Source organism: Papio anubis, chromosome 6, assembly GCF_008728515.1.
Source record: "Papio anubis isolate 15944 chromosome 6, Panubis1.0, whole genome shotgun sequence".
NCBI classification, from domain to species: Eukaryota; Metazoa; Chordata; class Mammalia; order Primates; family Cercopithecidae; genus Papio; species Papio anubis.
This window is the reverse complement of record NC_044981.1, coordinates 123,808,229-123,826,627: the sequence shown is the minus strand read 5'-3', so window position 1 is coordinate 123,826,627 and position 18,399 is coordinate 123,808,229. Positions and strand designations below refer to the sequence as shown.

Sequence of the window (18,399 nt, the reverse complement as noted above, 5' to 3'; positions counted from 1 at the left end):
AGGGATACAAAATTACAACTAGATAGGAGGAATAAGTTCTACCACTCTAGGATGGCCACAATTAACAATAATATATAGTTTCACATAGCTAGGAGAAGGATATTGAATGTTCCTAACACAAAGAAATGACAAATGTTTGAGATGATGGCTATGCTAATTACCCTGATTTCATCACTATACGTTATACTAGGGGTATCCAATCTTTTGGCTTCCCTGGGCCACACTGGAAGAAGAACTGTTTTGAGCCACATATAAAATACACTAAAACTAACAATAGCTGATGAGCTTAAAAAAAAAAAGAATCACACACACAAAAAATCTCATGATGTTTTAAGAAAGTTTACTAATTTGTGTTGGGCTGCATTCAAAGCTATCCTGGGCCACATGCAGCTTGTGGGCTGCAAGCTGGACAAGCTCGCATTATATATTTGAAACATCACTATGTATCCCAGGAATATATACAATTATTAATTATTTTAAATAAAATGAAAATAAAAGGTGATTACATAAGACAGGTAACTTTTTAATCCCGAGGTATCCTATTAGCTATGCAATATAAATCTGAAAGCAACTTGTAATAAACCTACCACATTGGTAAACTTAAAGGAACACTTCCTTTCATATATTCTAATTTTTTTCTACATGTATACAAACACACAAGCACACATCTTACACAAGTAGGGTCACTGTACATGATTTTTTTCACATATTACTCAAAGATCTTTCTCTATCTGCATACATCTCATTTTTTTATAAAGCATTTCATCGTGTGGATGGATGTGCCTATCACAAATTAACCAATCTCCTATTGATGGATATTTAGGTTTTCCCAGTGTTCTATTACAAATAATATCGTAAACAATTCTGTGCATGTCTTTGTGCACTTGTACAACTATAGAACAAATCTCTAGAAATGGAATATGCTTTCCACCATAGTCCACCAGGTACAATGGCTCATGCCTGTAATCCCAATATTTTGGGAGGCTGAGGCAGGAGGATTGCTTGAGGCCAGCATTTCAAGATCAGCCTGGGCAACATGGTGACACCTTGTTTCTACAAGAAATAAATATATATATATGTAAAAGCTGGGTGTGATGGCACACCTGTAGTGCTAGCTACTAGGGAAGCTGAGGTGGGAAGATCACTTGAGCCCAGGAGCTCCAGACTACAGCGACCTAGGAACCATGCTACTATACTCCAGCTTGGGCAACAGAATGAAACCCCATCTCTTGAAATTAAAAAAAAAAAAAAAAAAAGGCCAGGCGCGGTGACTCACGTCTGTAATCCCAGCACTTTGGGAGGCTGAGACGGTTGGATCATGAGGTCAGGAGATCGAGACCATCCTGGCTAACACAGTGAAACCCCGTCTCTACTCAAAATACAAAAAAAAATTAGCCGGGCGTGGTGGTGGGTGCCTGTAGTCCCAGATACTCGGGAGGAAGCCAAGGCAGGAGAATGGCATGAAGCTGGGAGGCGGAGCTTGCAGTGAGATGAGATCACGCCACTGCACTCCAGCATGGGCAAGACTCCGTCCCCCACCAAAAAACCAAAAACAAAACAAAGTTGTGTGTGTGTAAGTAACAGTCAAGTACTAAAAACTATGAGTGAGTATTACATCTAACTGCCCAGCACAAAATCCTGGCTCTGTGGTCTGAGACAAGAGAGGAAAGTTAATGTTTTCCTTAACTTTACTGGCTTTACCAAGGAGTATCAGCCTAGAGAAGTCAGTACTTCTTTTCTCAATGTTTCATTCCATAATATTTACCAAAAAGCCACTAACTTCTAGGAAAAAAGATAAACTAGACTGTAGTTCACTTGACTCCTGTACAGATCAACACGGCTAGGAAATCATGTTTTATGTCGTTCATACAGTACTTCAGCAAGAACCCAACTTTACTATGCCTCAGTTCCCTCATATATTAACTGAGGAAAATAATACACTACCTCATGCAGTTGCTGTGAGCATTCAATGAGACTGTATTCAATAAAGCATTTCAACAAGTATCTGGCCCAGAAATATCATTATTACTTTCCATTTAATACCCTGATCATAGTGGACTTTATATAGTTAGAGACTTCAAAGACTAAGTCATTTTTGAAAACCACATTTTCTTGAGAGCCAAGAGTTAATGCCTTTACGCACTAATATGAGTGTTACAATTTCTGATGGAAAGCCTTCTAAAATAGATGCTCTCATGTCTTCCTAAGCATTTGCAACTTCTGAGCCCAGGATTTTACCTGCTCTCCCTTCAGGACTCTCATTAAAAACGACAGTAAGGGAATAAACCCACAATAATAAAGGGGAAGTAGCTGACAGAAAATTTCAATAATTTTTTGCAATTAGAAAACAGAATAGTGACTAATGAAGTAAGGTGGAAGAAATGAGTGCCAAGAATACCCATGGAGAAGAACCAATTTGCCCAACAAAATCCAGAGACTCACCCAGAAATCCTAGGTATGACTAGGGATGGGACTAGGACAGAGAATAAAGATCCCCATTTCTACTGCTGCTCACAGATACTAGCAACCATACCCTACCCTCCAAACAAAAGCAAACAGACAAACAAGCACCGGATGGTGGTATATCTAAAAGAATGAAATGTTAGAGAAAAACTAGGACAGCTGGTATAGACTTTGTTGTTGCCCCTGTTAAGTCCTTCCAGAACTTACTAATCCCAATTAAGGATCAGCACCTGACCCACCCCACCTAAAGTAAGACAGCCTTTTAAGAAGCTATTCCCCAGCCCTTCAAAAAAAGATAAGCGACACCCAAGTACACAGAACTCAGTCGGTTTTTCTATTGTCTCATCCGTAAATATGAACAGCTTACCAAAGCTCAAAAAGCATCTGGGAAAGCCTATAAAGTTGAAGAGGACTGCCAAATTTACGAACAGAAAAAAAAACCACACAGAGGGAAAGAACCTTAAAAATACTCTAGTGCGTATTCTCTGATAGATTTTAGAAAATACTCCACTCGTAAAACAAGAACAAGATACTATGTTAAAAGAACAATCAGAGAGCAAGGTATCTTGAAATATACAAAGTTCAACAGAAACACTGGAAGATAAAATAGAGAAAAATGTCTCCAGAAGTAGGAAGATTAAAGGTAAATTAGAAAAATACAAAAAAAATTAAAGAATTCATCTAGAAGGACCAAATTTTTATTTAAAAAAGGTCTTACAAAGAATACAGAGAAAATAGAAGAGTAAATAATTAAAGAGATTTTGCCCAAAGCTAAAGGACACAAGTTTTCAGACTGTGAAGATCCACTGAGTGTTCAAAATGAACCAAAAAATTCCTAAACACAGCATTGTGAACTTCAGAACAGCAAGGAGAAAACAAAGATCCTAAAACATTTAGAGATGGGGGAGAACATTAGAGATGGCAGAGAAGTGTTAATCATGTAAGAAATATCAAGTAAACTGGAATCAGACTTAGCAGTAACACTGAATATCAGAAAACAATAAAGTAATATCCAGAGAGTTCTAAGAAAAAAAAATTTTCAACCTAGAATTCTATCCAAACTATCATCAAGATTATGGAAAGAATGGACACTTTCAACCAGTCAGAAATTTTTAAATGTTTATCTCCTATGAACCCATTCTTGGAAAAATATTGAAGAATGTTATTCAGTAAAGTGTGAAGACACAGCTTCCAGGAAAAGTAGATACATGCCAAGAAAGCAAAGAAAAAAAGTTGCAGGATGTCAGCTACGCAACCAGCCTACAGAGCCACCACTGCAGATCAAAGGACAATGACAGAAGTCTCCAGGAGGAAGCTTAAGGAAAAATAAAGAGGAAGAAGAACTCAACGGCTATGAAGGCAAACAGTGTGAGAAAAAAGGAAAGACAGTTAAGAAACCCAGCAGAAAAGCTGTAAGCATAGTACACTACTGAATACCCAGCTCTGCCATGAAAATATTTATATAGTCATCGCATGAATATTTTTGGTCCATTTTCAACTTTTATATTCAACCTAAAGTCAAAACATATTAAACAATTAATTATGGTTACAGAACAATATAAATCTTAATATTACATATGTGAAAGTACTGCTAAGAAACCGAGCAGAAGTATAAGAAAGGTGAAAGGAAAAGGCATTGGCTCACATTCTCAACTTAGAATACGCATCAACAGGACAAGAAGAAAGAAAAGTTTCAAAGGTAACAGAGGACCTGACATGAAATTTGAGGGAATACAGAGAAGTAACTTGAATGAAATCTTCATTTACTTCCTATATTTGGATAATGTCTATAACTGATGAATCTAGATAAAGTGGGGTTTTAAGAGATATGGAAGTAATCACTGAAGAAAGAGTTTAATAAAGTTTGAAGTGGTTTTGCAGGAAACAACACTAGGTAGTACAGGAAAGGGGAATGCAGAGGAAATGGTTGCTTTTATTGTAAGTTCTTGTGAACTATCTGACTTTTTAAAACCATGAGCAGCAATTATTTTTATGGAAACCATTTTTACTTTAAGTTTCAGGATACATGGCAGAACGTGCAGGTTTGTCACATAGGTATACGTGTGCCATGGTGGTTTGCTGCATCTATTGACCTGTCCTCTAAGTTCCCTCCCCTCACCCCCCACCCTCCAACAGGCTGTGGTGTGTGTTGTTCCCCTCTCTGTGTCCAGGTGTTATCACGGTTCAACTCCCACTTATGAGTGAGAACAAAAGCATATAGATTTTTGACAACGCAAATTTTGAAAACATATTAGTACATTGTAGGATACTGCAATTATGTACTCGAGGCCTTAAAAACAAAGTGGAATGTGGCCGGGCGCGGTGGTTCATGCCTGTAATTCCAGCACTTTGGGAGGCCCAGGCAGGCGGATCACAAGGTCAGGGGATCGAGACCACCCTGGCTAACACGGTGAAACCCCGTCTCTACTAAAAATACAAAAAAAATTAGCCAGACGAGGTGGTGGGCGCCTGTAGCCCCAGCTACTCAGGAGGATGAGGCAGGAGAATGGCATGAACCCAGGAAGCGGAGCTTGCAGTGAGCCGAGATCGCTCCACTGCACTCCAGCCTGGAGGACAGAGCAAGACTCTGTCTCAAAAGAAACCAAAAAAAAGTGGAATTTTTTTTTTTCCACATAATAAAATAACACTATTAACGGAGTTTTTGTATTGTTCTTTGTAATAATCTGTGACTTTTTTGTTATTGCCAAACTATCGTTTTTTGCTCTATCAGCAGTCTCTAGGTGTTGTCCTTTTGCCTTGCATGCCACAGACTTAAAAACAGAAATGAGCCCGCCTGTAATCCCAGCACTTCAGGAGGCCGAGACGGGCGGATCACGAGATCAGGAGATCGAGACCATCCTGGCTAATACCGTGAAACCCGGTCTCTACTAAAAATACAAAAAATTAGCCGGGCGTGGTGGCGGGCGCCTGTAACCCCAGCTACTTGTCAGGCTGAGGCAGGAGAATGGCGTAAACCTGGGAGGCGGAGCTTGCAGTGAACAGAGATTGCGCCACTGCACTCCAGCCTGGGCGACAGAGCAAGACTCCGTCTCAAAAAAAAAAAAAAAAAAGAAATGAGTTTTTAAAACTATAAAACAAGGGCCGGGCGCGGTGGCTCAAGCCTGTAATCCCAGCACTTTGGGAGGCCGAGACGGGCGGATCACGAGGTCAGGAGATCGAGACCACCCTGGCTAACACAGTGAAACCCCGTCTCTATTAAGAAATACAAAAAACTAGCCGGGCGAGGTGGCGGGCGCCTGTAGTCCCAGCTACTCGGGAGGCTGAGGCCGGAGAATGGCGTGAACCCGGGAGGCGGAGCTTGCAGTGAGCTGAGATCCCGCCACTGCACTCCAGCCTGGGCGGCAGAGCGAGACTCCGTCTCAAAAAAAAAAAAAAAAAAAAAAAAAACAAGAATAGTTCTTTAATAAGGACCCAAAGAACTCTCCAAGGAGCAAACTACATGAGCAATCTATTTTTATTTCCATAAATACAAAAATCGGGGGGAGGTGAACATTCATCGAGCACACACAATGCTAGACACAGTGCTGAACACTCAAGGTGTTCCCATCTAATTCTTAAAAATAATGGAGTGGAACTGGTACTATCATTTTACTGAGGAAAAAAGAGAAAAGCAACTTGCCTAAGGCCAGAGGGCCCAATAAAGGGCAGAGCTATAACAAAAATGTATGCCTTTCTTCTTCCACCATGACATGCTGTACCTAGTCTTTTTGCCAGGATAATGCCAGCTTCCTCAGGACAAGTACCCTCAAGAAGTCCTGAAGCATGTTTTGATTTTTCAGTGTCTTGCACATAGTGACAGCAAGACTGGTTAAATGCATAGTGAGGCTCTCTGTTCCTATGCTCAGAATGAGACTGCAGGGAATGCTAAGAACAATAAAGGTACACATAAGTGACTTCTTATTCCAGGTGAGAAAAGACCAAAGACAAAAAAAAAAAAAAAAGAGAAAAGACCAAAGTCAAGTAGATGTCCAATTACGTTTAAGCGCCTGAATCCATGACCTGAATCACAAAACAAAAAAACTCAAAAGACACGATGACAAATGTACTGGAACTATACACCACACTGAGATAAGCTGCCAACATCCTTTCCAAAATGAAATTTTATGAATGAGTTTAATATAACAAAATGGAATCAAAATTAGGATCTTCCCTTTTCAGTCATTAACAGGTTAAAAATGAGAAGTTTATTCTACTGCTTTCATTTTCATAAAAATTATTCAGTTCAAATGGAACTGGGTCAGTGAGCATGCTATGTTTTTTGGTGGCTTAAAAGCCTAGTCTGATCGACTTATAAATGTACAACACTGGCTAGCCAATCACTATATAACTTCTATTGTTCTACTAACTTGTTAGACTAGGTCACACAATTCTGACTCACTAGCTTAAGTAACATGGGAATCCTTGTAATGAAGATTCACATCTACAATAAAGGAGGGAACAATTATAGCAAATACCTATTATTAGGAGTGTTTACTTGTTACTCTACTTAATGCTCCGAACAATCCGATAATGTTGGCTAGCATTTTCCCCAGTTCATAGTAAAGAAAACTGAGGCTAGTAAGTGGCAGAGTTAGGATTCAACGCCAGGGCAGTATGAAGACTCCCTGTTCCCATATGCCTCCAAGACATAAATAGACAAAACTTCAACGGTGCTTGCTTATGGAGCAGTAGTTTCAAAATGTATTCCAAACAACATCAGTCCAGTTAAAGTTGTAGTCGAGTAAGCTGAGGTATATAACAGCCTCTTTGGAGATTTCAGAATGCATTTTTAGCCCACAAGACGTAATTTTTAAAAATCCTACCATCTAGAAACGAACCCCCTTTTGGTTTAATACCTACAAAAATGCTTTAGAATCAATGGTCCATGTATCAGATGCTTTATATAAAACACTTTGGGATTCAATGTTGTAGACTCTAGAGCAGTGATCCTTAGTAATTTTGGTCTTAGGATCCCTTACACATACTTTAAAAAACTATTGAGGACCCCATTCCCTAAGTTCTTGTTTTTATGGGTTATATTTATTGATACTACCATGTGAGAATTTAAAACGGGAAATCAAAAAGTATCAATAAATTCACGTAAAACAATAATCCTATTACATATAACACAGTTTTATACAAATAACTATTCTCCAAAACTGGAAAAAAAAAAAAAAAACCAAGTGAGAAGAGTGTATTATTTTACAAATGTGAAAATTTCCTTAATGTCTAGCTTAGGAAAAGGTTCTCTTATCTGCCTTTTTATTCAATTTATTGTGATATGCTGTTTCGTTTAAAGTGTAGAGAAAATGCACACTTCGCACAGATACATGCTGGAAAAGGAGTATTTAGATAGCTTTTTAGGTAATTTTGATTATTATTTTTTGATACTACATCAAAATTCAACAAGTGGTACTTAAAGGTTAATTTCAATATAAATCCGAAACCACACCAACAAACTTTTCTAAATGTGACATATTTTTGTTAATATCACCACTGATCTCACCAGAAAAGTCATTAAGTGTTGGGAAGTATCTGTACATGGTAGCAGATAAAAGTTCTTTAAAATTATAATTTTCAATGGAAAGCTTGAATTTTATCATTAGCAACAAAGAACATCACCTGTTTTCCTTAAATGGCAGGCTCACTTCCTTCATTTTCAAGAACCTGTCTGCCCAATACTTAAGTCAGCTATTCTTTCAAGCAAAATGATGTTCATGAAAAAAGTAGTTACTTTAGCTCTCGACACACACAATAATGTAAGTACTTCTCAAGACAGGCATTATGGAACTGAAGTGTTTTATTCACATTTAGCATTTTATCACATAAAATATTAAAAAGATGTATGCTTAGGGTCAAATTTTAATAAAATTAGTAATTTTTATTGTTACTCAAATGGCATTATTTTTTTGTCCCCCAGGCTGGAGTGCAGTGGTGCGATCTCAGCTCACTGCAAGCTCTGCCTCCCAGGTTCACGCCATTCTCCCACCTCAGCTTCCCAAGTAGCTGGGATTACAGGCACACGCCACCATGCCCGGCTAATTTTTTGTACTTTTTAGTAGAGAAAGGGTTTCATCGTGTTAGCCAGGATGGTCTCGATCTCCTGACCTCTCATGATCCACCCGCCTCCGCCTCCCAAAGTGCTGGGCGTGAGCCACCACACCCGGCTCAAAGGGCTTTCTTAAGTAAAACGGCTTGGCAGTCCAGCATACAATATTAGCACAGTGTGGTGCTACGCCTTGATTTGTGCCAAGAAACCAAAAGTCTCATCTGCCATGACTTTTATACCATCAATGCAAGTGTCAGCGCAGTAAAAAAGGTAATTAATAATACTATTGTTATGAAAATAACTTGGACCTCACAGACCAGGGTCTGGAGACCATACTTTGAGAAATGCTATCACAGAGTGAAAACAGAGGACAGTGATAAAAGGAATTCTTGGTTTTGATCCCACCACTGTGTACTACACCTCCCTTAAAGCAGCCACTGGAAACCATGTCTTATGGGAGCAAGCAATTAATATGAATTAGTGAAACTGGCAAGGTGAGGAAAGTAGTGAACTATGGAGTGCAGGTGTAAAGGAAGCAGCTGCTGTTCAACTCTAGCTGACTGCTGCTATTGAAGAATACTTGACTAAAGACGCCATGAAGAGATTTTTGTAGAGTTGGATACACAGAATTTTCTATAATATATTCCCACTTTCAAATGCTAGTGTGGACTCAAAATCATCTTTTAAAAGTATGCAGACCAAACATAACACTTGGACAACCTATTTGCATGTTCTGTCCCAAAGGTATTCGTAATACTGGAAAAATGGCAATAAAATAAATGGCAAGACTGCAATAATGTCCCTTTGTGTCCTTTAGCAAGTAGGTTAAGGGCAGGGTGGGAAAGAAGGGTAAGACCAAGTTTCATGAAAGATAATCTTACATACAGGCATTATTATATATTAACCTGCCTTCCCAAATATATAATGGTCCTAGAGAGTTCCAGCTGCCTAAGACACTGGGTGCCCAGAAAAAAAATTATTCTAAGGCCATCGAGGAATTATTATATAGTGTGTGTGTGTGTATATATGTGTGTGTATATATATGTGTGTGTGTGTATATAAATAAAATAGCTTTATAAAAGATCTTGTTATCTGGCAAAATGACTCAAGGTATTAAGACAACTGAGTAGTCACCAAGGGAAATTACTAAAAAATACATTATTTCATCCTTCACCAGTATGTCAGTAAAGCCCTTAAATACATATTCCAATAGCATAAATAATACAAGAATTCTAAAATACCTCTTCTTTCTTCAGTAAGTCAAGACTGCTTTGCACTTGCTGTATCTTCAGTATGTTTTCCCCTCAGACCTCTTCTGTCATTCAGGCTTCACCTTAAATGTCATGCTTTCAGAGGCCTTCCTTGAGCACTCTACTGTTATTTATCGTGTTTCTCCCAAAAGAATGATAGTCCAGAGAATAAGGAAGGCCTCTTATATTCCCAGTACCTAGAGCAACTCCTAAAGCACAGTGTCAATATATATTTGTTGGTTCGATGAATGAAATGTTATTTACGATAAATTCTTCTGCGGTCCTTCTCGACTCCTACACAGATTAGCAGTCCTAAAGTACAGTTCCCTATAGTTTTATTATATTTTAAAGAACAAACTTCTAAGTCCAGCATTCAAGATTCTCCATAATATATAACCCCAACCTTCCTCCCCAAACTTACTTTGGCCAACCTAGACTGGGCTTTCCTACCTCTATCCTTTTGCTTTTCTCTCTCTCACAAGATCATGTTGTAATCTATGTTTGCCTATTAAAATTACACACTTCCAGCCGGGCGCAGTGGCTCGCACCTGTAATCTCAGCACTTTGGGAGGCTGAGGTGGGCCGATCACGAGGTCAGGAGTTCCAGACTGGCCTGGCCAACACGGTGAAACCCTATCTCTACTAAAAATACAAAAATTAGCCGGGCATGGTGGCGGGCACCTGTAATGCCAGATATTTGGGAGGCTGAGGCAGGAGAATTGCTTGAACCTGGGAGGGGGAGGTTGCTGTGAGCCACTGTACTCCAACCTGGATGACAGAGAAAGACTATCTCAAAATAAATCAATAAATAAATAAATAAAATTACACCCTTCCTTCTTTCATGACCCATCTGAAGACCTACCTCCTTCCTGTAACATTTTCTATCCATCCCACTTCATAACCAAATTATCTTTTCTTTCTCTGTGCTGGTACCCCAACGCCATTTGAGTTACTAGTATTATCCATTTATTATGTTAACCACACCACACATTCCATACCCACATTCCTCTCCACTAAGCTCCTTGAGGGCAGGACTATGGCTTGGGTACACCGAAATCCACTGCAAGGTCTGGCAATGTTCTTTGTACTTGGTAGGCACTTAATACCTATTGAAGGGAATTGCTCCCTGTCATGCCCACACCCTCCTGATTTACCGAATTCATGTCTTCTTTTGAATCAACCCCTTCTTACTTGGAAAGATCATGTTCACCATTTCTTTAAAAATTAAACATTTTCTAATAATAAACAATGTTTGCTTTGTCCAAGTGGTTTTGATTACACACAATCCATGCACACCTTTACATCATCTTCAGAGCCCAGTCATTCCAAAATGGCTGTTTCCTTTCTGCTATCAAAACAGAATACGTTTAGCTTTGGGTACATACTAATCTCTAATATTTTATTTCCTTACAAAAACAAGTTCATTTCAATACTTAGCACACTCCAACAAAGAAGAGGGTAATTCATATCCATCACTGTATTCATAAGCCATGTATGTATTCCTAAGTGACTCTTGCTATCCCTTAGTGACCAACCCCTGCCAATTCCCTCCTAAACTCCTTTGTAAAGTGAAATGCAATCATTTCAACCCTTTTGAGATACTAGATACTTACCGGTTATATTAAAGCAAATAGCTCATCTCACTTTCACTACCTTTCTCATCTAAAACTTTTAACTGTTCATTGCTTTGCTTACACAACTCAAATGCTCTTTGATTTCAAGCCTGCACCCCAAGACCACATTGCTTCTTTCCTTTCTCTTGCCATGATTTTATCTTAACACTTACATAAATAGACATTCTCTTGTTTTTTTTTTTTCTACCTTTCACCCAAACTCCATTTTACTTATCTGTAACTTCCAATTTACATTCCAACCACTTTCCTACTTCAGTGAGGGAAAATTCTCCAGGTCTTTTCCCCAACACTATGTCCTCAGGTAAAATGAACTGTCTATATGTTATGATATTGACGTAATGATGTCCATTATTTTATAAACTCAAAAAATAAGAAATGTATAAAATTCATCATAGAGGAATTACTACAGCTAAATAGTAACATTAGACTTTTCTTGAGCCCTTACTGCATATTAGGTACTTAAACACAAATATTAGAACCACATGCACATGCAAAGCAAGTATGTTAATTAACTCAATTTAGCCATTCAACAATGTATACGTATTTCAAAGTATGTTGTATATAATAAATATATAAAATTTTTATTTGTCAGTTAAGGAAAAATTTTTAAAATAGACAAAGAAAAAGTACGTAAGTACGAGATAAGAATTTCCTTTCTATACAAGTATTAGTATATAAATATAAGAAAGGTGTATTTCTCAATTAAAAAAAAAAAAACCATAGAAATGTCTTCTGTAACTTTTCAGCACAGAAAGTTCAAATATATATACATATTCTTTCTCCTCTACTAGTATTTTCATAGAAATTCATCAAGAGAACTCACCATCACAATATAGATTACTGCTATAGGACCTAGAAGCTTCTTAATATTTGCAGGGTAGATTTCACTCAACCTGCTATGGAAGGGAATCATAAAGAATGGGTTGAGTCAAACAACCAACGTAAGAGGACTGAGGCAACTTAAGAAGTTTATAGTTCTTGACTTTAATTTCTGCATAGTATATGTAGTTAAAGAGATTTTCCTTAGCAATATGTGATTCCTGGTTCTTTAGCTATAAATTCTTCCTTTAGCAAATATAAACTCCCACTGTCAGTCTACTCTGATAAAAGTAGTACATACAGGCCAATAAATATTGTACTGCTTATAATCAATCTCACTGTCATTGTTATCTAAACAAATAAAACACTTCTGATAGCCTCAAACATAAGAACTCCAATATGACTACTTCTAAAGTTTGACGGTTTGATCCAGGTCTCAAATTCCCAATTAAAATAATTATTTGTATTATCTACATTAACAATGACAACAACAAAAAGACTTTTTAAAAAACACAAATAAGATTAAAGGTAAAAAAGGAGAAAAACCACAATATGCAAAAGTAGTTTGAAAAATACTACAACCATCTAAAACTGAAGCTTGAAATAGTACTAGTTGACTTTAGAAAATACGACAGGGTATGGAGATAGTCCAATAAAATTAATTTGATCACTATCTAATACTTAGAGTGATTATAAAATTTACATCCAAACTGAGACATGTGTAGAGTGAAAGAGGCACTGTTTATAATTATGCCTAAACAAGAGGCATAAACCAGGGCTGTCTTAAGCAAACTCAGACTTACAATTGCTTCTAAAACTCATTGAAGATAAATAATCCCATTCAACCAATAAAGTGTGTAAGGTGACATGGAAAGACAACACCTGCAATCTGTTCCCTTACAACATGCCATATAAAATATTGATGTTTTGATTAAGGAGTAGTATTTTTCAAGAACCAGTTACTAATAATCAAACCTCTCTTTTCTTACATGGAAACCTGATTATTCCAGAACCACAATGACTCCTATTTAATCAGAAATTTTAAAAAATAATAAAAGTTTACAATAAAACATTTAAACACAGTGGCCCAGGCATCATTTTAAGCACTTTATAGCTCATTTAATCATCTTAGCCCAGAAGGACAGAGATTTCTATCCTATTTTACAGGTGAGAAAACTGAAGTACAGAGAGGCTCAGTAATTCACCCCTGGTCACAGTAAGTGATGAAGTTGAAGATTCCAGAGTGTGCTCTTACCAATTGTACTATGCTGCCACTATTGCTCCTCTAGTGGGAGAAGCAGGAGCCCCCAATTTTTTCCTAAGTGCACAGAATACAGTGGAGCTCTCAAGTATCTCAAGTGAGTAGAATCGTGGTTACACAGAGTTAAGCACCAAGGATATAATTTCCGGTATACATTTGTTACCAGTGGTCAAGCAGGAGCAAATGGGACAGGGAAATGTCTTTACTTATAATATGATAAAGAGAAACCCATTCCACCGTTAGGATAATGTACTACACCAGCACTATGGGTTATCACAGGGTGAGAATGACAAAAAAGATGATTATAATAATGACAAGCATTAACTGTGCACACACAATGTGTCAGGTACTGTCCCAAGCTCATATCATGTTAACCAACCTAATCATACTAACAACCCTATGAGGTAGGTACTGTTTCACAGTTGAGAGAACTGACCATGTTACTTGCTCAAGGACACACAGCAAGTAACAGAACTTAGATTGATACCCATGTTCTTTATCACTTCACTATTTTATAAGGGATCATATATACCCAGTAGTACATTCATCTAGTAAGCTGCATTATAACAGAGTTTTAGTATGTTACATCATAAAACAAGAGTTGTTAAGTTTTTGGTTGGAAGGCCGCAGGAACCAAGTTTTGATAGGTGTCATATTTCTCAAGCTTCTGCCTAAAAAAATGAAAACGTTGAATTCTATCTCTAAGATCCCTTCTAATACAAATATCATTTCTCTGAATGCTAATTTCCTGACATTTCATATAACAACAATACAAACTACCTGCTGAAAACATCTGCTATGGTTTGAAGTTCATGCTTTGGAAATCTAATCTCCCATACAACAACAGTGTTGAGAGGCAGGACCTTTAAGAGGTGATTAGGTCACAAGGGCCCTGCCTTCGTGAATTGACTAATGCAATTATCACAGAAGTTGACTCATTATAAAAGGGAATTGGGCCCGCTCTTGGGCATGCAACTGTGCTCTCTTGCCCTTCTGCTTTCCATCACGGGATAATACAACAAGAAGGCCCTAGGCAGATATGAGCTCCTCGACCCTGGACTTCCCAGCCCCCAGAACTGTAAGAAATAAACTTTTTTTTCATTACCAATTACCCAGTCTATGGTATTCTGTTTAAAATAGCAACATAAAATGGACAAGACAACATCTAATCTTTAAAAATCTATTTCTGCCAAAGTGCCAGACATAGATTAGACATGTGACTCCTTTGAAAAATAACACAGGTGTGTATTTAAATATGATTATGAGATCAAATATACAAGAAGTTACATTCACATTTTACTCAATTAAAAAGTACAGTATCACACACAAAACTTGAGGTTCACTCAACCTTAGGCCTCTTGATCTGCTGGGATTTATTAGTGTCTTCCTTTTGAGTTTCTATAGCTATATGCAACAATAATTTTAGGGTAAAGGTAGTTCAGGGTAGTTTTGCTGAAGACTTGTTCTCCCTTGACTATTTATCATAATCCCAGTACAGCAATGTTTTATACTCAGTAGGTACTTAATGAACATATACAAACATCACTAAACCCACTCCATCCCCAACACATGATAAGAACAAAGAAAGAAAGTTCTTTGTTCTTATCATGTGTTGGGGATGGAGTGGGTTTAGTGATGTATGCACATGTACCCTAGAACTTAAAGTATAATAATGATAATAACAACATAAAAATAAAAAAAAAGAAAGAAAACTTCACAGAACTCCTTCTACCTATCAGAAGGAGTTGACAGATAGAAGGCACTTAGTGTGCAAGACTATGTTTTAATAATGGATATACAGAAAATACCTTATTACAATAAATCTTTTAAAATAAAATATATCTTTAAAAAAAAAAAAAAAAAAAAGAACAAAGAAAAAAAGCCTCAGGATCTCCAACAAGCTTCTTCCTAGGAGAATAGCAACAATAGTAGCTAACAGCTATATAAAGCACTATTCCAAGTACCAGGCATTGTTCCAGGTACTTTACGAATGAATTCATTTAGTCCTTAAAACAATCCTAAGAGGCAAGGGTTACCTTTATTCCCCAAACACAGGAAGAAAAAAACTAATTAATGCCCAGAGAAACTAAGGCTCAGAGCAGTTAAGCACAGATGCTCCTTAACTTATAATGGGGTCACATTCTGATAAACCCAACCTAAGCTGAAAATATCCCAAGTCAAAAGTATGTTTTCGACTTACAATATTTTCAACTTATGATGGGTTTACTGGGACATGATTCCATCAGAAGTTCAGGAGTGTACTGAATGTGTATCACTTTAACACCACTGTAAATGTGAAAAATCCTAAATCAAATCATTGTAAGTCAGGAACCATCTGTACTTGCTTGATGGTGGTAACTCCTAAGAACTCAACTTCAACTTAAAAATTCCATCAAGGATTTTAAGCTGACTAAATGAAAATAAACAATAAACAAAATAAAAGTGACAATGATGAAAAAGCTATCATTTATTGAGTGGTGTATCAGTACTTCTTTAATACAATCCTCAAAAATGACCCTAAAAATTACGCATTGTTATTTTCATTTTACAAATCAAAGTAATAGGCAAAGAGAAAGTTCTTGGCCAAGGATATTGACTAGAAATTAGTAGAGCCAAGATATGAACCCAGCTTCATAGACCTCCAAAGCCTGGCTTTTTTCACTATGCCAGTATCTCCCAAATTTTAGACACTTGCATACCACCTTCACAAATTCTGCCATGTTCATGGACCACTTGCACTATTATGTACTTAGTATTTTTTCTTCAAATGAGACACTTTTTTTAAAGTTAAACTTATTTTAAAAGAAACTTTGTATCATGTATAAATGGAAAATTCTACTTCACTTGAAACAGAGATTAAAAAAAATAATATATTCAATGAAAACAAAACTGTAATTTCAGCCAAATACCACTGTCTGCTAAATGTGCTTGCAACCACATCAAGGCCTACCTGTCCTTTATTAAAAGAGAGCAAATAATATGGGAACGGTGTTAAAAAAAAAATTTTACTAGCTCCAATCTGAAACTTTCTCCGTGAATAATCAGATGTGAAAAACAATAAAAAAGAGAACAGCTTCTTCACTATGTGCAAGAATTGGGTACACATCTCACGCTTTGGGGAACAAAATATAAGGCTGCTCTACTGCCTCTCCTTGATTCAAGTACACACCCATATCTGCAGTCTTTCATGTTTTCTCAATATTGTAGAGAATGTGCTAACACTGAGTAGCAGACTGGTTATTATACCTAGTAGCATTATAGAAACATCTCATAAAAATCTTCTCCTCTTAAGTACTCACATACAATGTTGAAATTATATACTTGGCCCTGGGAGGAAAACAAAATTTTTACACAGAACCCTTTTTCTCAAAAACTTTCTGCCCTAGTTGCAAACAACACACAACCTATGATATAAGGCTGTATTTTTTTTTTTTTTTTTTTTTTTTGAGATAGTTCTCACTGTGTCTCCAAGGTCTGTCTTTCAGGCTGGAGTGCAGTGGCGTGATCTCGGCTCACTGCATCCTCAACCTCCCTGGTTCAAACCCCTCTCGCCTTAGCCCCCTTAGTAGCTAACAGGCATGCACCACTGCAGCTGGCCTTTTTTTTTTTTTTTTTTGGTAGAAATGGGGTCTCACTATGTTGCTGAGGCTGGTCTCAAACTCCTGGGCTCAAGTAATCATCTGCCTCAGCCTCCCAAAGTGCTGGTATTACAGCCGTGAGCCACCATACCCAGCAAGGTTGTAATTTTAAGCATCAAAATGGTTGGCAACCTGAGCATAAGCTTTGCCATCACACGAAACTGAATTTGAATCCCAGTGCATGTTGCACATGTAGCCACTCTATAGCTCAAGGTTGCTCAGTTGAAAAACTGAAATAATACCTATCTCTAAATGTAAAGTTAAATATATGTCAAATAGCTTGATGCCTGGCCCATTATAGGTGCTATATAATTAGTACTCGACCCCTGTAAGAATTAAATAAAAAGAGTGGTTACTGTGAGTTGGGATTTTTTTTTTTTTTAATAAGTACCCAATCTCTAGCCCTTAAAGAATTGGTAGATTTTTGGTCAGTCAAAACAAGAGAGGCAATCCAATTCAGGGTGCCAATAAGTCAATTCAGGGACTGTAGTGGTGGCTAGGTGGTACAATGAAGTTAGATGATGGAGGCTCTAAATGCCACGCTAATTTTCACCGAACATTTCTTAAGAGTATCATATAATTTATAATTAACTAATCTATTCTTTAGCAATTACAGAAAAGCTTAACATTTAGGCGGCCACTATAGTAGTTTATCAATGAGGCGTTCAGAGCTTGGATTAGAGTAATGCTAAGAACAGAAAAGAATGATTGGCTAAGTCCTTTCAAAGAGAATCTGAAGGACTTTGAAAGTTAGATAAACGGAAAAGACGAATCAAAGCTGACTCCAAAGAAGACAGTAGGAAGACAATCAGATGTTAAAGACAGAATATTTCAGCTCCATGATGAACAAGAAGAGACAATATCCAACATGAAGTGATTCACTGCCAATTGCAAGGAAAGTGGTTGAACAGAATAAGACCTAAGAAAAGGTCACTGAATTTGGTGATTACGATAACAACGAACTTTAAGAATACTTTAAAAAAACAAAAAACAAAAAGGAGGCGGAATATAAAAGTTAAATTACACCAAGCACAGTGGCTCATGCCTAAAATCCCAGCACTTTGGGAGGCCAAGGCAGGCAGATTGCTTTTAAGCTGAGGAGTTCGAGACCAGTGTGGCCAACATGGCAAAACCCCATCTCTAATAAAAACACCAAAAAAAAAGGCCGGGCATGGTAGTGCACACCTGTAGTCCCAGCTACTCGGGAGGCTAGGTGGGAGGATCGCTTAAGCCCAGGTAACCAGAGGTGTAGTGAGCCAAGAGAGTGCTATTGCACTCCAACTTG

General features: G+C 37.5%; 1 protein-coding gene across 11 annotated transcripts in view; it reads right to left on the bottom strand.

Moving 5' to 3' along the window:
- The window catches only part of REPS1 (RALBP1 associated Eps domain containing 1), an 87,593-nt gene that overhangs the window by 51,390 nt on the left and 17,804 nt on the right, over window positions 1-18,399 (bottom strand). The window contains exon 1 of one of the 11 annotated variants that reach the window (XM_009205981.4): window positions 12,220-15,043. The exons of the other annotated variants lie outside the window; for them this stretch is intronic. Within the exon in view, the coding sequence (XP_009204245.2) occupies window positions 12,220-12,309 (90 nt within the window). The 5' untranslated portion in view covers window positions 12,310-15,043. Of the gene's footprint in view, window positions 1-12,219; window positions 15,044-18,399 lie in introns of those variants that run through there. 11 annotated transcript variants of the gene reach the window in all.